This window comes from Balearica regulorum, chromosome 21 (genome assembly GCF_011004875.1).
Source record: "Balearica regulorum gibbericeps isolate bBalReg1 chromosome 21, bBalReg1.pri, whole genome shotgun sequence".
Lineage (NCBI taxonomy): Eukaryota > Metazoa > Chordata > Aves > Gruiformes > Gruidae > Balearica > Balearica regulorum.
This window is the reverse complement of record NC_046204.1, coordinates 3,628,271-3,648,492: the sequence shown is the minus strand read 5'-3', so window position 1 is coordinate 3,648,492 and position 20,222 is coordinate 3,628,271. Positions and strand designations below refer to the sequence as shown.

General features: G+C 49.8%; 2 protein-coding genes across 3 annotated transcripts in view; one reads left to right on the top strand and one right to left on the bottom strand.

Moving 5' to 3' along the window:
• Window positions 1–12,922, top strand: part of LOC104634450 (tyrosine-protein phosphatase non-receptor type 11) — a 52,669-nt gene extending 39,747 nt beyond the window's left edge. For both annotated transcript variants that reach the window (XM_075773333.1, XM_075773334.1), the window contains exons 3-16: window positions 1,405–1,599; window positions 4,496–4,688; window positions 4,785–4,904; window positions 5,156–5,269; window positions 5,698–5,794; window positions 6,365–6,444; window positions 7,117–7,272; window positions 8,640–8,771; window positions 8,991–9,145; window positions 9,263–9,330; window positions 9,841–9,992; window positions 10,207–10,307; window positions 10,957–11,076; window positions 11,503–12,922. In XM_075773333.1, the coding sequence (XP_075629448.1) occupies window positions 1,405–1,599; window positions 4,496–4,688; window positions 4,785–4,904; window positions 5,156–5,269; window positions 5,698–5,794; window positions 6,365–6,444; window positions 7,117–7,272; window positions 8,640–8,771; window positions 8,991–9,145; window positions 9,263–9,330; window positions 9,841–9,992; window positions 10,207–10,307; window positions 10,957–11,041 (1,648 nt within the window). In that variant the 3' untranslated portion in view covers window positions 11,042–11,076; window positions 11,503–12,922. The remainder of the gene's footprint in view (window positions 1–1,404; window positions 1,600–4,495; window positions 4,689–4,784; window positions 4,905–5,155; window positions 5,270–5,697; window positions 5,795–6,364; window positions 6,445–7,116; window positions 7,273–8,639; window positions 8,772–8,990; window positions 9,146–9,262; window positions 9,331–9,840; window positions 9,993–10,206; window positions 10,308–10,956; window positions 11,077–11,502) is intronic.
• Window positions 12,923–15,021: 2,099 nt separating this feature from the next.
• On the bottom strand, window positions 15,022–19,084 carry RNF223 (ring finger protein 223). Its single transcript, XM_010300970.2, has 2 exons — window positions 18,958–19,084; window positions 15,022–16,008 (listed from the first exon to the last, which is right to left on the bottom strand). The coding sequence occupies exon 2, from the start codon at window positions 15,968–15,970 to the stop codon at window positions 15,161–15,163; it is 810 nt and encodes a 269-aa protein (XP_010299272.1). The 5' UTR covers window positions 15,971–16,008; window positions 18,958–19,084; the 3' UTR covers window positions 15,022–15,160.
• Between the last annotated feature and the right edge of the window lie 1,138 nt (window positions 19,085–20,222).

Sequence of the window (20,222 nt, the reverse complement as noted above, 5' to 3'; positions counted from 1 at the left end):
AGCGCTTCATGCGCCAGCTCCTCTCGGAGAAGCAGCATTGTCATCGGAGCGCTGGCTGGGAGCTGAATTCCACAGCCAGTTTTCATTTCCATCTAGTGCAGATTCAATGCAGTATTCGAGAGGAGGTACCAGGGAGGAGCCAGGTGTGATACGCGCATCCAGCTGGCACAGCCCTGTTCCTGCGGCTGCACCAGGATGCCCTAAGGCAGACACAGCCTCTTGCTGCCGCTCGCATTTGAGGGCCAGATCTTAACCTGCCTCTGAAATCAAGAGGTAGGGTCCGGACTCTGAGGTAGGCAGTACCTACAGCCCAGGAAAGCTAAACAGGAGATGATTTTGTGGAGGTGGAGCTGGATATCCAATACCATCCAGATATCTGGTCTTTCACTGCATTGCTACGGAGGCTGGACCCTGCTGCAGGAAGATCACAGAGATGGGGGCAGAACTTCTACTGAGAGCTCCAGAGCCTCTGCCATGGTCCAGCTCTTCCTTCCATTTAACCTCATGCACAGACCACTGTAGTTTTTCCAATTCCCCGCTCCGTGAAATGGCTTTTCTGTCTGACCTGGTATGTTGCTTATACTGCCTTGAGTCTCCTGCATCTCACTGTCACGGTTGCTTTGGCAACAAATTGAGAGAGGCTGGGAGCAGCTCAGGACGGTAAAGAACAAGAAATTTGCCTGGATTTACGAATCTCTCTGACCCAGCTCATCCATCAAGCAACGGGCTTCCAGCCATGTCTCCTACTAAGTGCGTTTAAAATGCAATTACCCTGCCTCTCGGAGGTTCGTGTGGCCTTCTGAGGATGGAGACTGGGCTTTGCTGGGTTGAGGGGGCTCTTGGAACCGGCTGATGAAGGCACCCAGCCATATTCCCTTGAGCCTGGATGGCACCACTGGAGAGAGGAAAGCGTTAACCCTTTCAGTACGGGGTTTGCAAATATCAGGCAATACATTGGTTTGGGTGATTTTTTTTAATTTTTTTTTCCCCTGTTGTTTTTTAAACTAATTAGATGATAGTGAGTACCTCTGTGCATAGAAGACTGTTCACTGTAAACCAGAGTGAGGTCAGAGCCTGATCCAGCTGAGAGGGTCAGTAGTGTAGGAAGTGCAAGGGATGGCAGAGGAGGAATTACTCATCTCCTCTGTGTGAGGTGGGCTGGGAAGCAGAGTGGGCTGGGAGCTGGCATGGTACAGAGTCAGTTCTTGGCTGAGTAACCTTGGCCAAGGAGCATCCATCCCTTCCCCTACTGTAGAAGTGTGGCCAGCATGAGCAGCGAGTGACCAGAGAGCATGTGGTGCAGCTTTAGAGGGAGGTGATGTTCAGGAGGCATCTAGGCTCTGAAGGCCAGTGCTGGGTTTCCGTTCTCTCATGCTTAGACTCTTGTTCACCTTCCTTCCTCAGAAGAAACGATGAGGTGACGCACATTAAGATCCAGAACACAGGGGATTACTATGACCTGTATGGAGGTGAGAAGTTCGCCACCCTCGCAGAGCTGGTGCAGTACTACACCGAGCAGCAGGGGCTGCTGCGGGAGAAGAACAGCAATGTCATCGAGCTGAAGTACCCGCTCAACTGCCAGGACCCCACCTCGGAGAGGTAAGCCACACTGTCCAACAGCCTCATCCGGTGGTGTGACGCTGTCTGCCCAGACAGCTCAGACTGGCCAGCTGCACCTAGGCTGGGTTTGGAAAGGAGCCCGAAACAGAATGCGTTTTGGGTGTGATTTTAGCTTTTGTTGACCCGACCCAAAAGCTGCACATCTCTGGGATATGGTTCCCTAGCTGCTCTGTGTGCAGACGTGACCAGACGCTGGCTAGGTGACATTAGCAAGGCCCAGAAGCTGATACTTGCTCAGTGTCAGCATGTGCTAATAAGCTTTCTGTAGCTTTTAGGCAACCGGGAACACAGAATCATAGAATAGTTTCGGTTGGAAGGGACCTTTAAAGGTTGCCTGGTCCAACCACCCCTGCAATGAGCAGGGACATCTTCAACTAGATGAGGTTGCTCAGAGCACCATCCAACATACGCAGTATGAGCCCATCTGCCAAGGGTCCTGCAGGTGTATCCCAGGAGGCACGCAGCTTTGGTTTTAAACGACACAAACCACCTGCATGTGACTTGTCTGCCTGCAGAACGTTGGGTAGAAATGCCCTGTAAAAAGTCTTCCCCATCCCACCTCAGTCCGTCACCACCGTTGATCCTGGTAGCAGCACGCTGTTGTCTTGCAGGGATGGGGATGGCTGACTTGCTGTGAGGAGCGGCTTACCTCAGGCTACTTCAGGATGTTTCCACCAGCCGATTAGCGACCTTCTTTCCTCCCCTTTGTCTGTGACACTCCAGTGACCCCTTTTTTTCCTTTTCCTCCCCCTCAGCTTCCCCCGTGTCACACGCAGCAGCTGACATGGTGGGTTGGAAAGGGGAACGCCTAGTCAGGCGGCTGGCGATGCCAAAGCAGGCTCCTAATTACTCTAACTTTAGCAGCCAGGGTAAGACGAAGCTGTGACTAGTCTCGGTTCCTGAAATGGAGCAGAGATGCTCCCCTCCACGCCATCATGTGAGTCAGCTGGGCCAAGGTGTGGGGAAGTCCCTGCAGCTCATGTGCTCCCTTGTAGCCAGAGAGGTTTCTTTGCTCATTCCAGATCGCAGCGTGAAAAGCAGCCGCTCACGTTAGCAGAAGCTCTGGAAAAATGGAAACCCCCTTCAGCTGGGTTTCCCCTTCTTTTCCCGCCAAGGAAAGTCTGGCTTGGCAAGGAAGCTCCGTAAAGATTTCTGCTCCAGACCACACAACTGGTGGCATCAGGAAGAAGGGAGGAAAAAGGTCCAAGTCCTCTAAATATACCAAATGACGATGGTGTTAGAATATAGCGGGATCCGTCAGGGTAGGTGTGTTTCCAAGGCCCGGACCTGAGTAGCAGCAGTGCTGTAAGCAGGCTCTGAGGTACTTCACCAGGGGTGGGCCATCCTGCCCTCTGCAGCAGCACGGCTCGGGCAGCCCCGTGATCCTAACGCCTTCTCAACCCTGCAGGAAGGAGTCTGGATCTTTAGAGGTCTTCCCAGTCAGGCTTGAAGTGGCTGCCTTTGCAGCATGCTGAGTTGGGACTCGAAAGGCCCAGCATCACTGACTGCTGTTCTATAAACATCGTCCTGTGGGACAAAGTTGCTGAGACGTGACGTGATGCCATTGCATCGCCCCTGGAAGGTTATTTTGAGCCTCTCTGAATTCCTGGCATCTTGGCTGGCAGGCCAGGAGCCAGTGTCTTCAAAGTGGGACCTGTGGCATCTGCCAGAGCCGCTGCTGAGTGTCGATGGAGCGTGGGGATCAAAGGCTCCAAGGCAAAAAGAAACTCTGCTTCCCTCCAAAGTGTTATTTGTATCCATGGGAGGCTGTAGCAGAGTGCTAGCCCGGGAGGCGTGCCCGCCCTGGATAGCCGCGGTGCGGGTAGGTGAGACACGCTGCCTTGCACGCAGCAATGGCCAGGTGAGCTGGCGCAACGGTGCTGCCGTTCGAGTTGCACAGGGGATACCCAGGAACGGGTAGATTGTTGTGTGCTTAACCCCAAGGCATTGTGGTAAGGCTGCTACGGGCTTCTGACCGAGCCGGTTCAAAGATAGCCTGCGTTTCACTGGGGCTGCAGCGTAAGTGTGTCAGCAGACCAGGAGAAAGGATTATGAGAGATTAGATGGAGAAACAGGGACACGTGCATGCAAGGTGTACGCAGAGAGCAACTCATGCCCGCGCAGCGAGGCTTGGGAAGAGCTGAGCACAAACCTCTGCACGTTGTGATCGCTACTGGCCAGAGACATGGCTGCAGGCAGGGCTGGAGGGGGAGAAGCCTCCTGGGCGCAGTGGGGAACTTGGTTTTGCCGCTCCAGGCGAACGTGCAGGGTGCTTCTGTTCTCCCTCAGCCAGACCTGAGCTGGGGTTGGTGACCTGGGAGGGAGGGGAGCAGCAGTGACTATAGCTAGGAGAACCCTCCTGAGAATCCTTCCCAAACTGCATCAAAACCTCTTGTTCCTGGTCAGTATTGTCCATGCGTGTGTCTGATACTGTCTGACTACAGCCTGCTGACTCCAAGCGTTCTTTTTCTTCCTTATTAAAAATAAAGGAAGACATAGCCACCTTCAAGTAAGAACTGCCAGAATCGTGGTTTTTATAGCTTCATCAGAGCCCTATCCCTAGATGACAGTGCTTGTCTTACATCACGTGGCAGTTTAATATACTGATGCCATTTCGCATGTGACTGGAGGATTGAGCAAAGTCCCGATGCTTCCAGGGATAGATGTGACACAGGAAAGTGTTGGAGGAAAATCACTGCGGGCTATTTCTAAAATAATTCAAGCCGGTGTCGTGCCAGTGGGTCGAGCAATCAGATTGGGAGCCTAGAAATGGGTTTCCCGTGAACACCATTCCCGGCAGTGAGCGTAGCTGATGTCTGAAGGCAGCGCTCTGTACGTTTCTGAGCTGACCTTGCTCTCCATGGCTGCTCCGTAGGTGGTACCATGGGCACCTCACTGGCAAGGAGGCAGAGAAGCTTCTGACGGAGAAGGGGAAAACAGGTAGCTTTCTGGTGCGAGAGAGCCAGAGCAAACCAGGAGACTTTGTGTTGTCGGTGATGACAAATGAGGATAAGATGGACACTGGGGACCGGAAACCACACGTGACCCACGTGATGATCCACTACCAGGTGGGAAACGTGCTGTCCTTGCTCACCCTGAGGTGGGTGACCAGCTGGGAGCTGTGCATTCAAGTCTCACTGTGGTTTTGCCATTCTCTCCTGCAGCCAGACGGGAAGTATGACGTGGGGGGAGGAGAGAGGTTTGACACGCTCACGGACCTGGTGGAACACTATAAGAAAAACCCCATGGTGGAGAAATCTGGAGCTGTGGTTCATCTGAAGCAGGTAATAGCTGCTCTAGCACATATTTGTTGGTTCTGGGCTTGCCCACGCTCCTGGGGGAGTGCGCAGATCTGCCCCTGCTCTTTGGGAACTCCCTGCCCCCAGAACATCCCTGGCCTCACAGCCAATGCCTCAGGAATGAACCCAACTCCTGCCAGCACCCCCAGGGATTCAGGAACTGTTCTTCTCAAGGGGAAAGTTTTATCTGTCTTTCTGTTATTGAAAGTGATTTCTATTCTGTCTTCGTCTTTCAGCCATTCAATGCCACGCGCATCAACGCAGCTAACATTGAAAACAGAGTGAAGGAGCTGAACAAAATGGCAGATCACAGTGAGAAGGCCAAGCAGGGGTTCTGGGAAGAGTTTGAGGTACAGAATGCTCCTGTGTTCTGTCCCACTTGTGCCTGTGGGTGAAGAATATCATATTTGCATGGGAGTGTCGTGGTTTTCCAGCACTGAGGACCTCTTTGCAATACTGCTCGTCCTTTCCCTGTTTTCCACGTTCAACTGAGTTACTTCTTGGTCCATTCTTTTCATTGTTTTTTCTCATGTCCGAGGCAGTTTCTCCTTCCTCATCCTAGAACTGCATGCCTTTTGTTCCCTGCAGGGATTTGTGCTTTATCCCCCATTAACTCTCTCATCAAGCTGCTTCTTGGCTCCCTTTCCCTTCCTGCCTGCGCTCCCTCCGCTCTTCTCAGCATTAGGAAGCCAAGCAGCTAGGCAAAAGAGCCCTTCCTTTGCCTCTGACTCCCCTTATCTGCCCAGAACAGTTTGTTCTTGTGTTCTCTGCTCTGCAGATGCTGCAGCAGCAAGAGTGCAAGCTCCTCTACCCCAGGAAGGAGGGACAGCGACCAGAGAATAAGGCTAAGAATCGCTACAAGAACATCCTTCCCTGTAAGGAGACACTGAATACTGGTTTGGTTTTTCTCACCACAATTTCTGCAACCTTCTCTGGGGCTAGTTAACACTGCAGAGCTTTCCGATCGTAGCTGAGTTGAAAAGTGGTCCACTTAGTTCATGGCCTTCTCCATCCCCTGTCTAACCTGGTCCTTCCCTTTTGCGTGGGAAACTGGTAAATCGCTCTCCTCTCTTTGTGTGTGAGTCCAAATATGCTTCAGAGCTCAAGTGTAGTTCAAAAGCCATGTGGAGCCTGAGCTAGAGCCTCCAAAGGAAATACTGGAAAGCTTGAGCTCAGGTCAGTCTGCAACACGGTGTATCACTGATATCCATCCAAGTTACTAGATTGACAACATAGCTGTGGGACAGGTAGCGTGGACTCCTGCTGAGTGTCGTTAGGAGAGCATTTTACCCTCTCTTTGCCGTCGTTACCCATGTGACTTCATAGCAAGAGCCTTGTGGGAGCCCGGGCTGGGAGCCGCTGTGACTGCCCTGCAGCAAAGCCCGTCCGTGCTCCTGTGTGCGTGACTCGCTCCTGTGTTCATTCTGGACTCTGTTCTCCTTCAGTTGATACCACACGGGTGGCACTCCGAGACGTAGATGAGAGCGTGCCTGGGTCAGACTACATCAATGCCAACTATATCAAGGTACGTGGGGAAGGGAAGGCACCACGTGGGGGCTGTCTGCAGCCCAGCGCTGTGTTTCTGGTGGGTAAGGGCAGTGATGGTGTAAGTCTCCAGGGAATGGCCCGTCAGGACCAGTATCTTTTGCTGGGTCCATGCCAAAGGCTGGATTTTTCTACTGTATCCCAAGGGATTTCATCATTCTACCACGGCCCTTATCTAAGAGCTTATCTCAATCCCCTCTTTTTCATAGCTGTTCAGGAGGTCCTAGGGGACTGACCCAGACTTTCTGTCATTGACCATTATCTCTGACGTCTAATTATAATTGTCATCTGTAAGCTAAGGCCTACTTGAAGCTGTATTTCCAGCAATGCTGCTCTGGCACTTAAGCACCAGCCTTTGGGAAACCGTCAAGGTGGCTTCGTTCCAACCATATCCACCTGCAATCTTGTCTGCTGGCAAGAGTCTGTTGCGCAGTAATGCACGTTACAGCGGTACGAAGGTCTCTGGAGGCAGGCAGACTATTTTGCTGGTGACTGTTGAAGCCGGTCTGATGAACAGAGGAAAATCAGCTAGCTCAGAAATCCAGCACGGCAAGATGCGCTGACTTTGCTGCTAAAGGTGCACTAAAGCAATTCCCAATTCCTCACTCCAGTGTCATTGGCCTTTTCCGCCCCCCCCTCCTTTGCTCCTCAGAGCATCCCTGAAGATGGAAGGAACTCGGAGCACTGCAAGATCTATATAGCCACCCAGGGCTGCCTGCAGACAACAGTGAATGACTTCTGGGCCATGGTGTATCAAGAGAACAGTCACGTCATTGTCATGACAACCAAGGAGGTGGAGCGGGGCAGGGTGAGCACTTGTAGGGCGCTGTCCCCAAGCCTGAATGTTACCTGCTGCTTGTGCCAGCCTCTTTGGTTGGATACAAGAACTAGTTCTAAAGCCAGACCTTCCAAACTGAGAGGCTGATGCAGCAACCGCTGTGTGCACCAAGCTGGGTAGTTACTGGGGGTGTGTATTAAAATGTGAAGCAGAATCAGTAATGAACTAATCCTGAGCAGTTGACCTAAATGTATTATCCTGCCTGGACAATTGCAGGTCCTTGTCCATAATGACAGGGATTCAAGTGACAAATCCCCATTTCAGAATGGACTGAAAAAATCTGTGCTGTTTTCCACACGGGAATGGCTTGGACAGGGCTGGGATGCTTGAGAGATGTTCCATAGATTTAGAGAGCCTGACTTTGCTCTGACCATGACAAAGCATAACCCCTAGGAAGCTGCTTGTCCTAATAGTGTTTAATTAAGTTATCTCTGGCCAGCTTTCATTTCATTTCTCTTCTGTCTTGTAATGTTGCTTTAGCTCTTCTTCATGAAAGAAACAGCCTACTTTGCTCTGCACAGCCTATCTCCCCAGCCCCATAAATATTAATGGAGTGTCCCTCATATGACTTGCTTCAAGGCTCTGGGGAATTGTGGTGGCAGAGAGAGAGAAAGCATCGTGCTTGTTACGGCCAAGCTGGAAAGCGGAGGAGGGGGCATTGCGAGCTGATTGTGCGAGGGGCAAAAGTAATTATACAACCTGTCTGTGTACCACCTGTATGCGTTTCACTAAGAGTGGGGTGGTAGAAGCCAAAGAACATAGTGAAATACTATGCAGAGCCATTTACTGGAGCAGCCTTCCCTAGTAAAGAGAGAAGGTAATGATGACTGGCACTAGCAGTTTTGCTTAGGGAGGAGAGGGAGGCTGTGCTTGAGGCAGCCTAGTGCCGAGATGAGATAAAGACAGCTCTCCTCGCAAGCCGCCTTCTGTGTTGGTGAAGTCACTGTAGCAAAGAGGGGATGGGCTGGAGGGCAGGAGGGGTGTAGGCAGACTACATAGCCCCCTGGGATGGAGATTTGGCTCAGGAGTTAGGCAATGACCAGACCAACAGCTCAGGTGCTGTGTGTCAAGACAAAGCAATGCCTACCTGAGGCTGGGGCGAGCTGAGGAGAGAGGTTCCCCTAGGGATCGCATCCTTCATATAGAAAACAGGAATGGCCCTTTCTGGTACGTCCCCAGTTCAAAGGAAACGCTCTGTGTGTATGGCTCTCCTTTAAACCTCCACGCTGGGGCTGCACACCCTTTGAATGCAGCAGCATCCCTGAGCAAGGTGTTCAGGGGTTCCTCCTCCAGCTCCTCGGTCTTGACTAATGAGCAGATATCTGATATTTCTGTAGAACAAATGCTTCCGTTACTGGCCAGACAAGGGTTGCACCAAGGAATACGGGTGCATCTGTGTGCGAAACGTGAGCGAACGTGAGGCCCAGGGCTACTACCTTCGGGAGCTGGAGATCTTGCGGACCGACCGGGTGAGTGCTCTGCTGCTGTCTGCCCGTGGTGCTGGGAAAGGGCTGGTGCTGGAACCCCCGGGGAGGGACCTGTGGCCTCTCCATTTGTTTTTTTTTTTACTTAATGGTCTCACTGCCTAAGTTCTGGACTGTTTTGCCCCAGCTTTGATAAAAAGAAAGGAGGAAGCCCCCTGGTAGGTGGGGTTTTCTGACTAGGTGGTGAGTCTCTGCTCCCCGCAGGATGAGCGCCCGAGACTGGTGAAGCACTATCAGTATTTTAGCTGGCCAGACCACGGGGTGCCCAATGAACCAGGAGGGGTTCTGAGCTTTCTGGACCAAGTCAATCGGGCACAGCGAAGCATTCCAGACACGGGGCCGATCATAGTGCACTGCAGGTAAAAACCTCTTCCAAATCTGCCCAGAATGGACCAGGCATGCAGACAGGTGTTGGAGCTGAGCTAACTCTGGGGAATGTTTCCTCCTGCAATGATTTCTTTCTTTTCTCTTTCCAGTGCTGGAATTGGACGCACAGGCACCATCATAGTGATAGACATTCTGGTGGATATTATTCACAGGCAAGGTATGTCTCCCTGTCTATCTTGTGGCTTTCACCGTTTGCCTTGCTCTGACCAGTTATGGGATAACCCTGCTCTTGAGCAAGCAGTGCGTACGTGATCTCCAGGCAGTAGGTTTGACTTGTCTGGGAAACAGTGGGCATGGGCTTAGGCAGGTGCACCCTCTTCAGCAATGGTGGTTTCTATTTCATAAACCATGCAAGGGTGGTGAGTCTGGATCTGTAGGAAGTGTCTGCAGAACAGACCTAATTCCCGCTCCCCTTGCTCCATGCAAGTCAGCCCTGCCTCAGCCATTCTCAGTCTGAGGTGCTCTGGCAGGGGAAGGAAAAAAAAAAAAAAAAAAGATTTTTAAAAATCTCCTGGGCACAGAGATGCACCAAATCCTTTCACGATATTCCAGGACTTCACTGACACTGTATTTAGTGAAATACTGAAAGCTTTCAAAGTTGTCTTAAGAAAATAATTTTTCAACCTAATTCCCACTCCCTAAACCTCACTTTCTCCCTCTTGATCAGGTTTGGACTGCGATATCGACATCCCCAAAACTATCCAGATGGTACGCAGGCAGCGTTCGGGCATGGTGCAGACAGAGGCACAGTACAAGTTTGTTTACATGGCTGTTCAGCAGTACATTGAGGCTGAGCAGAAGAGGTTGGAAGAAGAACAGGTGAGTCCCGTTGCGCTTGGTTGGAAAAGCAAGGGCAGAACTTGGCCCACGCCAAACACCACTTCCACTCCCACCATCTCCCTGGAACTCAAGTACTGCCCTGAACACGCAGACATAAACCCGCACCCGCTGCTCCCCAGCGTATGGGATCTTGTAATGATTTCTTCTGTATCTGCTTTGAGCGGGGTTTTATTGTCTTTGCTTTGTCTTTCAGAGAAATAAAAGGAAAGAGCGAGACTACTTGAATATCGGCTACTCTCCGATGGAAAAAGGCAGAGCCAAAGGGCAGCCCCCTTCACCACGAGCCCAGTCTGTGTAAGCCGAATGTCTCTCCGCCAGGGCTAAGAACTTCGGCAGTGGGAGCGAGAACAGCTTGAGCAAAGGCCCCAGTATTTATCCTTTGCCAGCCTGCCTTTCCCGTACCTGAAACCTGACCGGTCGCTGGCTATGCTGTGGGAATGGCTAAAAATAAAAGGTGATCCCACCACGCTGTCAGCAGTGGTGGTGGCAGCCCACCTTGCTTGTGTGCTGCACTTCTGCAGCTGCATTGGAAAGGAGAGGAGGAAATAGATCCCGGCCTTTAGCGACTAGTGCCCCATATCCTTGGCTCTGGAGAATTTTGGAAAATCCAGAGCAATCGGGTATGTAGAGAAAGCGTAGGAAATACCAGGAACTGTACGCGCTCATCCTGCAGGAACTGTGCATCCATGAAAGGCTGACATGTGGAGGAAGGCTCAAGGCTCCATCCCCAAACTGTATTTGAACCTAGGAAGGGCAACCCAGCCAGAGGGAGAGAAAACAGGGATTGAGAACAGCGGGTGACCCGATGTCGTCCCATCTACAAGGCTGGGGAGGGAAGAGGGGAACGTGGCTGGGCCATTACCCATTTCCCACTGGCCACCTGCCTCTGGGAAAAGATCCAGAGCAGCAAGGCTGTTAATAACAAGGCTTTGTTTCCTGACAGAGTTGATGATGAATCAGCTTCCGTCTACGAGAACCTTAACATCAAAAGCCCAAAGGTTTCAGGGATGAGTAATACAGGACGATAAAGGAGCCGGAGGTGAGCTGTGTGGAGGCTGTACAGGTAGGAATGCTTCCCTTGATGAACTGAGAGTGTCACCACAGGCTGTTTACATTGGTTTGACCCAGCTCGTCTTCAGCTCAGCTCATGCAGGTCTCTGTGGCTCTGCCTGCATCAGGGAAGGCACGGTGCTGTGATGAAATTTGGCAGAGCCTAAAGATGTAGCTGTGGCCAGCGGCTGATGGGGGAACAGGGGATGGGGGAATGGGGGGGACTGATGGGGGAACACGTTTACGATGTTACCGAGAGAGGAGGGGGGGAGATCTGCTCTTTGGACTGTTGTGTCAGGAAGCAGTCTGTGACTGTGTAAGAAAACAAGTAGGAGAGACTTCACATGCTGGGAGTGTCTCAGCTCTGTGACCTTATCAATGCACTTTTCTCCCAGTTATAAACCATGCCATCCTTCTTCCTTCTTGTTTTGGAACGCAGGTTTTACAGTGTTTACGTCCACCCTTTCCAACTTCTGCAACCGCGGACAATTTTTTTTTGCCTGTCTTGCCTTCCCCAAGCACCTGGGATTCAGTGAGGAAGAACGAAGCTGACTGTAAGAAGCAAGCAGAGTCTGCGCCTTAAGAACATGCCTTGACCTAACTTATTCATGAGAAGGATCTTCTCCCTTTCTCCCCTGTATCAGTAGGTTGATATTTATGTGGAAGTGCCTCTGGACATTCATTAGGGCATCAAGGCTCGGTTCTTTTTCTTTTTTTTTTAATTTAAGATTCTTATTTTTTACACACAAATTGTTAAAAGGAACAGAAATTACTATTTGCTTAGGAGCTTTCCCAGGGTTGCCCACTTAGGGCATTAGTAAAATGTTTAGTACACTTTAATGTTTTCATTAGGTCAATCATTTCTAAGCTAGAAGTGTTTTTAGACTAAATCCTGGAGTAACCTTGCTGCCTGTGAGGGTGAGAAATAGAGAGCACTGCCTGGACCCAGGTATTTGTACCTCTGATTCTTCTTCTCACACTTCCTTTTGGCTGTACCAGTTCTAGATTTCTATGCAACCCTGCCAAAGCACACCGAGCAATCCCTGCTGCTGTGGCACAGCAGATGCGCGTGTGTGTGTGTGTGCGCCTGAGAGTCTGCTCGCTGCTCTGCACGGGGGTTTCATAGCAGAATTGAGAGACAGAGGTGAGCGTCTCCGTCTTGGACTCTGTGGGTCTGAGTCCTGAGCTAAGTGAAATCCCACCTAGTTGACGGGTGCTGAAGAGTAGGAAAGCAGCTTTGTGTGCTGTGCTTTTAGCCACCCCTTGCGAGTAACAGCCTGGGATACTAATCTGAGCTGAACTTTTTGAGCTGGGCCCCTCTAAGCTTGATGCAGCTCTGCCATTACCTTGCTGCATGACCTCTTTTTCGCCCTGCAACTATACAAGTGTTGTGCCTGCTGAGTAGGGGTGCTGTAGGAGTGTTTGTGACTTGACCAGTGCCGTGAAGACGAGTGTGTCACTGAGTGAAGTATTCCAGCTCTGTTGATAAGTCTTGACTTGTGACTGCCAGTGCTTCCTGCTGTTCCAGCCCTCAGTCCTGCAAATAGTCCTGCCAAAGAACCCCTTCCTGCAGGATTCATCGGTGTCCGAAGGTGCGCTCTGTGAGGAGCCTTGGGTCTGGGTGCCAGGGCATGCGCGGGGCTGATGATCTCCTGGATCTCTGGAACTGGATGGACTTGCTGCGTGGTTGGGGTATTAGTGCCTGGGGTGCTCCAAGTGTTGAGCAGAAGGGGTTGAACAAAAGCACAATGACATACCTTGGCTGTATTTCCTGGCTGGTCTTTCTGGTCCCTTGTCACAGGGACAGGAGAACTGTTTATTTTTATTGCACTTTTAATAAATGTTGAATATTCTCAAGACTTTTTTTTTTTCCCCCTTTCTTTTTAAGTAGTTTGCTTTTTGGCAAAGTGACTATTGGTGTGGACAATGGGGCATCCCCAGTGTCTCCCATCGCCAAATGCTACTGTTCTGGGACCCGTTTTCACTCGCTTTGAATCTTCCTTCTGCCTGTGCGTGAGTGAGAGGTTCAGCTGCGTGTTACCCAAACCTCCAACCTTTGTTTCCAAGTACATGGTGGGAAGGGGACGTGCAAAGGGACAGCCCCCACAAGGATGCTGTGACAGACTCCTAGGAACAGTTGGAACCGTGAGAACATCTCTGTGGCCCTTCTGCCACCGTAACAATAGATTTTATGAGGCTGAAGATGTTATGTCCCTCTCCCCTGCCCTTAGGTCTCATCGGGGGGAGTTGAATGGTAACAAAGAGGTAATGACAAAGCACTTCATCTCTACTAGTGTCTATTTGGTGGGCTTAGTCCCAACTGCACCTTGGGTAAAATGGAAGCGCCTTCTCTGCCTTAAGTCTTGGTGAGTCACTTGTTCCAAGAACACACTTAAATTGGTGCTGTGAAGCTATATATCCTCTCAGTGGCAAGCACGGGGGAAAGCACAGAACGGTACAAGTGAGAATCCCTGTCAAGCCCCATGACTTTGGCAGAAGTTGTTACGGTGCCTGGAGTAGTTTCTGCAGACGTGTGGCTGGCACAGATAATAGCAGCCCGCAGCGGAACAGCAAAGGTGTTGCAGATACAGCACACGCAGCAGCTTTCCACAGAAGTTTTGCATAGCAACAGGCTTGAGTTATTTCTGCCGTTGCTTCAGCCTTTTCTATTTCAAATTAGAATTTCTGGAAAGGGAGACTGGAAGTGTCTTTCCAGCTGGGAGGAAGCAAAAGATGAGCAGTCTTTGCAGCTTCTCATTTTTCAGGTCAGATCAGGTAAACGCAGAGGGAAGCCGCACCTGGGACAACACTGCCTAGATGGTAGTAAGTATGAATTTCCAGGATAAAGCTGTCCATGTGTGCAGGATTGTACAACACTGGGGCAGCTGATGCACAGGCCTGAGTACAGACGTGGACCCGCCGTGTAGCTACCATGCCCCGGGAATGCAGCTGGGCTCCAGACTGCTAAGTGAACACCTCCAACTGCAAGTAAGAAGGGAAATGTGGAGTAATTGCTACAAATTGACACCTTGCGTTGTATAAAACATAATTTAATGCATAAACGTATGGCATTTGCATACAATACTGTCTTACATCCATCTGTTTGAGTAGAAAACATTTAATTGTAAGCCGCCTTCATCGTGAAGACTTTAGTTAATCAGTCAGAAGATCACTGCATGAAATAAAAATATAGTGTAAGCAACTGGCCTGTGTCTTAATACTGACACACTTTAAAATTAGGAGGGTAAAGCTGTCCAAAGATGGAACTTTGTTGTTTTGGCAACAGTTTGCCTGTGAGAAGTATGAATGAAGTTTGCTGATTAAGTAACTTGAGGGGCAGGGTTACACCGTGTGTGCCTAACAGAGCTCATCACCCCCTGTGTTCGAAATCACTTTCCAGGTAGGGATGAGTGATTTTTTTTTTTTTTAATATTTCTTTTTTTAAGCATCACGTTAGGAAAAACAAGTAGAATGGCTACTCTATTCTGTGCAAAGGATGGTAACAGCTCAGGTGGGTAGCGGTGATAGATCCCTGGTTTGTCAGCAGGAGGCAGCATTTACACCTTCAACATTGTATAACACGACAGAAATGGCTCAAGCATGTGGGTTAGAGTTAATTTTCATCTGCTTATATGACTTTGACATGTCTTTACCCTCCCAATCCCAGCTCCTCTTAGGAATAATCATGTCGATCCTTCAGTTTGCAAAAATAGCCCTTTATTCCCTAAGGGAGTTGGAGGAACTACACCCACCGTCATCTGTTAATCCGGCCAAGACAGCACATGGCCGTATGCCACGCGAGGCAAACTGTCCTAGAAACCTGCCTGTTGCGTTCAAGGCTCTGGTTTCTATGGAGAGTTTGGCAGCAGGATGCTGCGGCAGCTCCTTGGAGCATTCCCGGGCTGGAGGCAGCTTGGCAGAGGAGTATTTCAGCAGAGCTGCTGATGCTGGATGAGAGTGTTCAAGTGCGGGCACAGAGGGAGCGCGGGGAGCGGGCCACGGGGTCTGCCGGCGAAGCAAGGAATGCCATCAGGGCAGCAGCCCCTCTTCCTGCCTCCCTGGCACGCTGTGGGATGGGAGCGAGGGGTGTCTCGCTGCTACGGGAAAGGGAGTTGTGTCACAGGCGTCACCGCCGTGGTGTGTTTAGGGGGAAGATACTCCGGCCTGCTCATCGCAACAGTCCTTGTGAAGCAGCGGAGGTTCCCCGTCTTCAGGGCGCACTGGACTGGCCACAGAATGATGCAGAACAGGATGATGATCAACGCGGAGAGCAGGACTATGCGTTTCCAGTCATCGCACATGTCACAGCGGGACAGCCTCCCAGCTAAGCCTGCCGGGGGGACCTCCGGACTTTCTGGCTTGCTCATGGCGACATCAATAGAGATGCACGAGTCTGGATTCTCAGGGTCATCAGATGACTGACGGCAGCACAGCTTGGTCCCCTCCATCCAGAGCACCTTCTCCTGCTGGAGTTCAGGGGGCAGCGTGGCAAGCAGCTCCTTGCTGGTCTCCAGTGCTGGGGCACCTTCCAGAGGGATGCTGGTCAGCTGCCTGCAGAAGGGGCAGGGCAGCTGGTCCTCTGGTTGGTTTGGGGGCAGCCCTGTGCTCAGGCGGGCCACGCACTCCAGGCAGAAAACGTGGGAGCACTGGAGCAGCTTGGGCGTCTTGAAGGTGTTGTCATAGGTGTTGAAGCAAATGGAGCACTCAACAGGGGAGGTTGGCTTTGGAGATGTTGGGTTCGGAGAGCCTGGCTTGTCGGTTGGGGACCTCGCCTTCCTCTTGCCATCTCCTGGGGAGGTGACAACAATGGGGCTGATGGGGATGGGGATTTCACTTGAAGATGCAGGGACTGGGCTGGTGGGAGAGTCCGGTGTGTTGGAGTGCCACAGCTGCGTGAAACACGACATGACGGAGCCCCGGGAAACAAATAGAGCCCTGGGAGACTCTAGAAGGAAAGAAAACCACAGCCTTCATTTTAAACAATGCAAAGAGACCCATCACCAGACCTATGTTTAACCCCTTGAAAGGAACAAAGAGCAAGTTCATGGCTTCCACTGCATCCTGAACCTGGAACAGATCCCTGCTAGAGGTGAGAATGACACAGGTAGCCTGTTTGAAGCTGCGTACCACAGGTGAAGTTAAACATCCTGCAAAGAAGCAAGCAACCAGCAGAGATCAACCATCCAGCCCAAGCCTTTTCACCAGAACCACCCTGGCATTACAGATGGGCGCAGTCTTTCCCCGTATTGCCTCCCTCTGGGCAGAAAAAACACAACAAAAACCTACCCCAGCTGGTGCTCCCCGACACCTGAGCAGGGAGGAGAGCAGAAGACTCCATGAGGTCAAGTAGGGACCTCGCTATGGCAGTCTATTAGTCTGGGAGGCACTCAGATATTATGGTGGCAGCATGAGCAAGGCCTAAGAGACAGATAACACTATTCAGTTGTGGAGGTAGCAGCAGGGTGAATCTCTTCTTTGGTGTGCTCAGACAGAGCTTTGTGCCTTAAATCATGGTTCTGCGTGCCGCCTAGCAGGCAGGTGGGCCACCACCCAACGACGCTGCCTGGTTTTGTCCATCCACAGTGGGATCTGAACTCCCTCATGTCACAGGAGAACCCAAGGGAGGTGAGGAAACACCGTTATCTTGCAAAGTTTGTTCCATCCTCTGCCCCCTAAGCAGCACAAGAAGCATCTCTGTCTTGTCACCGTGACACAGCAAGAAAAGCAATGTTGGAGGAAATGGCCTTGGTGCCAGAGCAAGGGGAATTCTCCACTATTTCCTTGTTGCTCTGGTTTCCCTAGGAAAACAGTTCTTCCTTGTCCTCAGCCCTGGAGGAGTGCCAGCACGGCCCAAGCCTTGCCACGTGCTGCCATGTGCTTTCTGCTTTCTTGGGCTGTGCAAGCAGGAGCCTTGCGTTCAACGGCTGATACGCTACTTCTAGCAAATTGGTTTGCAACTTACTCCAGGCTTTTCAGCAACCTAAGCACTACCTTGAATTCCAGTTATCCTAGGCTAGACATGCAGCTTTGCATACATCCTAATATTCGGATATAGGACTTTTCAGCTATTGAACACTTTTACCTGAAAGCAAGTGTTTAGCTGGAGGAAATTCCCAGCGACGGCCCTGGTGCTGTGTGCCTGGGGAACATTTTTTTGGGATGTGTAACTGAACTAGCTAGGCTTGATTCTTTGTGTTGGGAGATTTACCGATGACAAGCCAGAATGTTCAGATTGTTGCTGTAATTATAGGTCTCCAGTCAAACCAGCAATGGCTCACCAGCATGGGCTAGAGACTCCACGTTTCAGCATAAAAGGCTAATTTGAGGTATCAGAAAGACTGCGTGTTCCTCGCATTGCAGAAAAGGGTCTCCATTATTTAAAAATCAAGTATTCTCCCCTCTCCATTCACAGCTAGTGTTGGCCAGAGCTGAAACCAAATTTAAGAACTCTTCCTTCTTTTTCTTCTCTTATTCTAAATTAAGACATTTTTGTGAAGCCTCTCCCCAAGTTAAATTTTCAGTCACAGACTATCTGCACGTTTCAGCAAGTTGTAATGTTTTTTAAATGTTTTGGGGTTTTTTTTCTGGCTACAGATCACCATGCATGGTTTAGCACAATCTGGCAGATGCTGATGAATTACAAATCCAAGCCCAAATTGGCACAGAGATTAGGGAAACCCCTGGTTTGTTTTTTACTAAATCTTCTGTTTTGCAGCACTCCATCCCCTACGCCCAGTTCTTTGCAGTTGCTCAGCTTGGAGTGTTTGTCAGAAACTATGAGCAGCAAAACCAGTGGCAGAAGGTAACCTCAGAAAAAGAGAGCTTTTACTTACGCAAACCGTAATTTCATAACCTATGTGAAAAAGCTGATCTGTTGGGGTTTTTACTGGCTTGTAGTATGACAGCTACAACAGCAGCAGCATCTTGATAGTAAACTTGAGGAAGTTTACTCACAACAGTTGCTTTTAAACAAAGATACAAGCTTTTTCCCTCATTTTCCCTTTGCTAAAGATGCTCGTGACACTGTAAATGCTTGCTAGTTTTAATAAATTTCAAGTCCGCTTATTTTTATCAACATCTTGGTATTACGTGGCACCTTGATCAGACGTGACGCAGGTAGTCGACTTAAACTGGGAAGATATGAAGAGTAGGGCACAGAGTCAAGTCACGGGGAAGACAGTTTTAATTGATACTCTGCCACGCTGGACAGGTCAGCCTCTACCTGCTTCTCGGGTCTTTGGGGGTGTTGCCACAGAGCTGACGCTCAGAAAGTTAAATCGGGTTTGGGCAGCAGCTAACGCGGGGACCAAGGTTTCTGCTGGGCACTACTGCTGTGCTACTAAATGAGATCCAGTCGTTAAAGCTGGAGAGTCCCAATGAAGACATGCAGTGTGGAATCTCTATAGAATTAGTTTGGGTTTGGGGGGTTAGTCGGTTTGTTTGTTTTTCTAGGGGTGGGGGTTTTTTGGTTGTTTTTTTTTTTTTTTTGCACTACACAACCACATGACTTTTTTTTTTTTTTTTTTAAATGCAAGACAGTATCTCCAATTGTTCAGACCTCCACGGTCACACTGCATTTCCTGAGATCCTGCAGCTATTTACCTCGCTGACAACCTGGGCGTTCCAGAAACTTTAGGAACATGAGTAAATAACTGAACCATTCAGGAGAGATGCATAAACTCAGATTTAAAGCTAAGTAGTTAAGTACTTTTTACTTCCCAACAAGTTCTAGAAAGCTGCTTTCTACACCATAAAACCAGACAAAAGAGAACACGCAGTTAAGAGCGTGCCCAACGCTGTTCTGTAGTGTGATTCCCTAATGGCATCTTTAACTCAGAGCAACTGAATACACAGCAAGTTCAGAGGCGTACAGCAGATTAAAGTCTATAAATACCTGTTCAGAGTGCCGGTTAGAAGGAGAAAAGCATGTTCTGGGCTCTTGATTTCTACCCCTGAAGAGTCTTCTCTCCAGAGGATAGTCTTAGGCTCAGGGTCCTTTGTATTTATGAGCCGCCTTCTGGGTATTCGAGCTCCCCCGGGATCTTCCCAAGTCGTTTCCAAGCGCGGTAGGTCTGGCAAGACAAGTAACCTCTCAGAGCTCCCCGTGTACAAGTGGCCCTGCCGCTGTAATTCAAGTATCTTTTATACCTTCCTGTCTGGAGGTGACTTACCTGCTCCACCTGCCTTTCCCCATCACCCCTGAATCACTCCCTTGCTGCGGGCGCGCTCCCGCTCCAGCCAGTTCCCGTGACAAACAGGGCAGGCTGGAATGCTCCTGATAAGGGGCAGCTGCCCCAGGGAAGCGATGCGAGAAACGTTTATTCCTTCGTCTTCTCTGCGCTGGGGAAGGCTGCCTGCTTTCTGGTAAATTCTCACAGTTCTTCAACTAGCTTAAAGCGGTGTTTTTGTGTTTTGTTTTTTGGTTTTTTTTTTTTATTGCTCTTCATAATCTGGTCCAGTTTGTGCAGACAGGCTGGCTGTGTTTTCACAGGGCAGCAAATCTGCCGAAGGGGAATTTCAGGACACCTAAAAATGGCAGTTAGTGTTTTATTGTTTTATTGTTTCTTTGTGAAGGACAAATAACTTGAAAGTGCCTTAGATTAATAGCAGAAACAAGATTCTGGCAGTCAAATTTCTTGTGACCGGTTGAGAAAAAAATTGTTGCAATAGAAAAATCCAGGAAAAGTTTGAAAGCCTGAACGCTGTTTACAAATTAACTGGACCACTCTCTACAATCATGTGTCTGCTTCAAGCTTCTGTAGAATTCAAAATAATACTGTATGGATTGTTACAGAGAAATAATTTCCCAATTTGAAGCTTTTGGTAGTAACCGACATAGAGAAATATTAATTGACCTGCAAACCAAACCTTTTGTGGTTCAAAGGACATCAGTCTGTGATCCAGAAAAAAAGAACCAACAAATGTACGCTCACGTGCAGATAAGGAAACAAATGTGTGTGTGTGGGGGGGGAGTAACAGACAAACATTTAAAATTTAGTCTAGTTCTTATTTGTTGCAAATACCGCTTTTCTTTGTTCAGTTTCTCAAAAAAACCCAACACAAGATAGTCTGTGGATTTTTTTCAGGATGGTATCAGGAACTCTCTTCTTAAAAAATGGTGGAGAAACTTCACTCTAAAAACATATGGAACAGTATTCA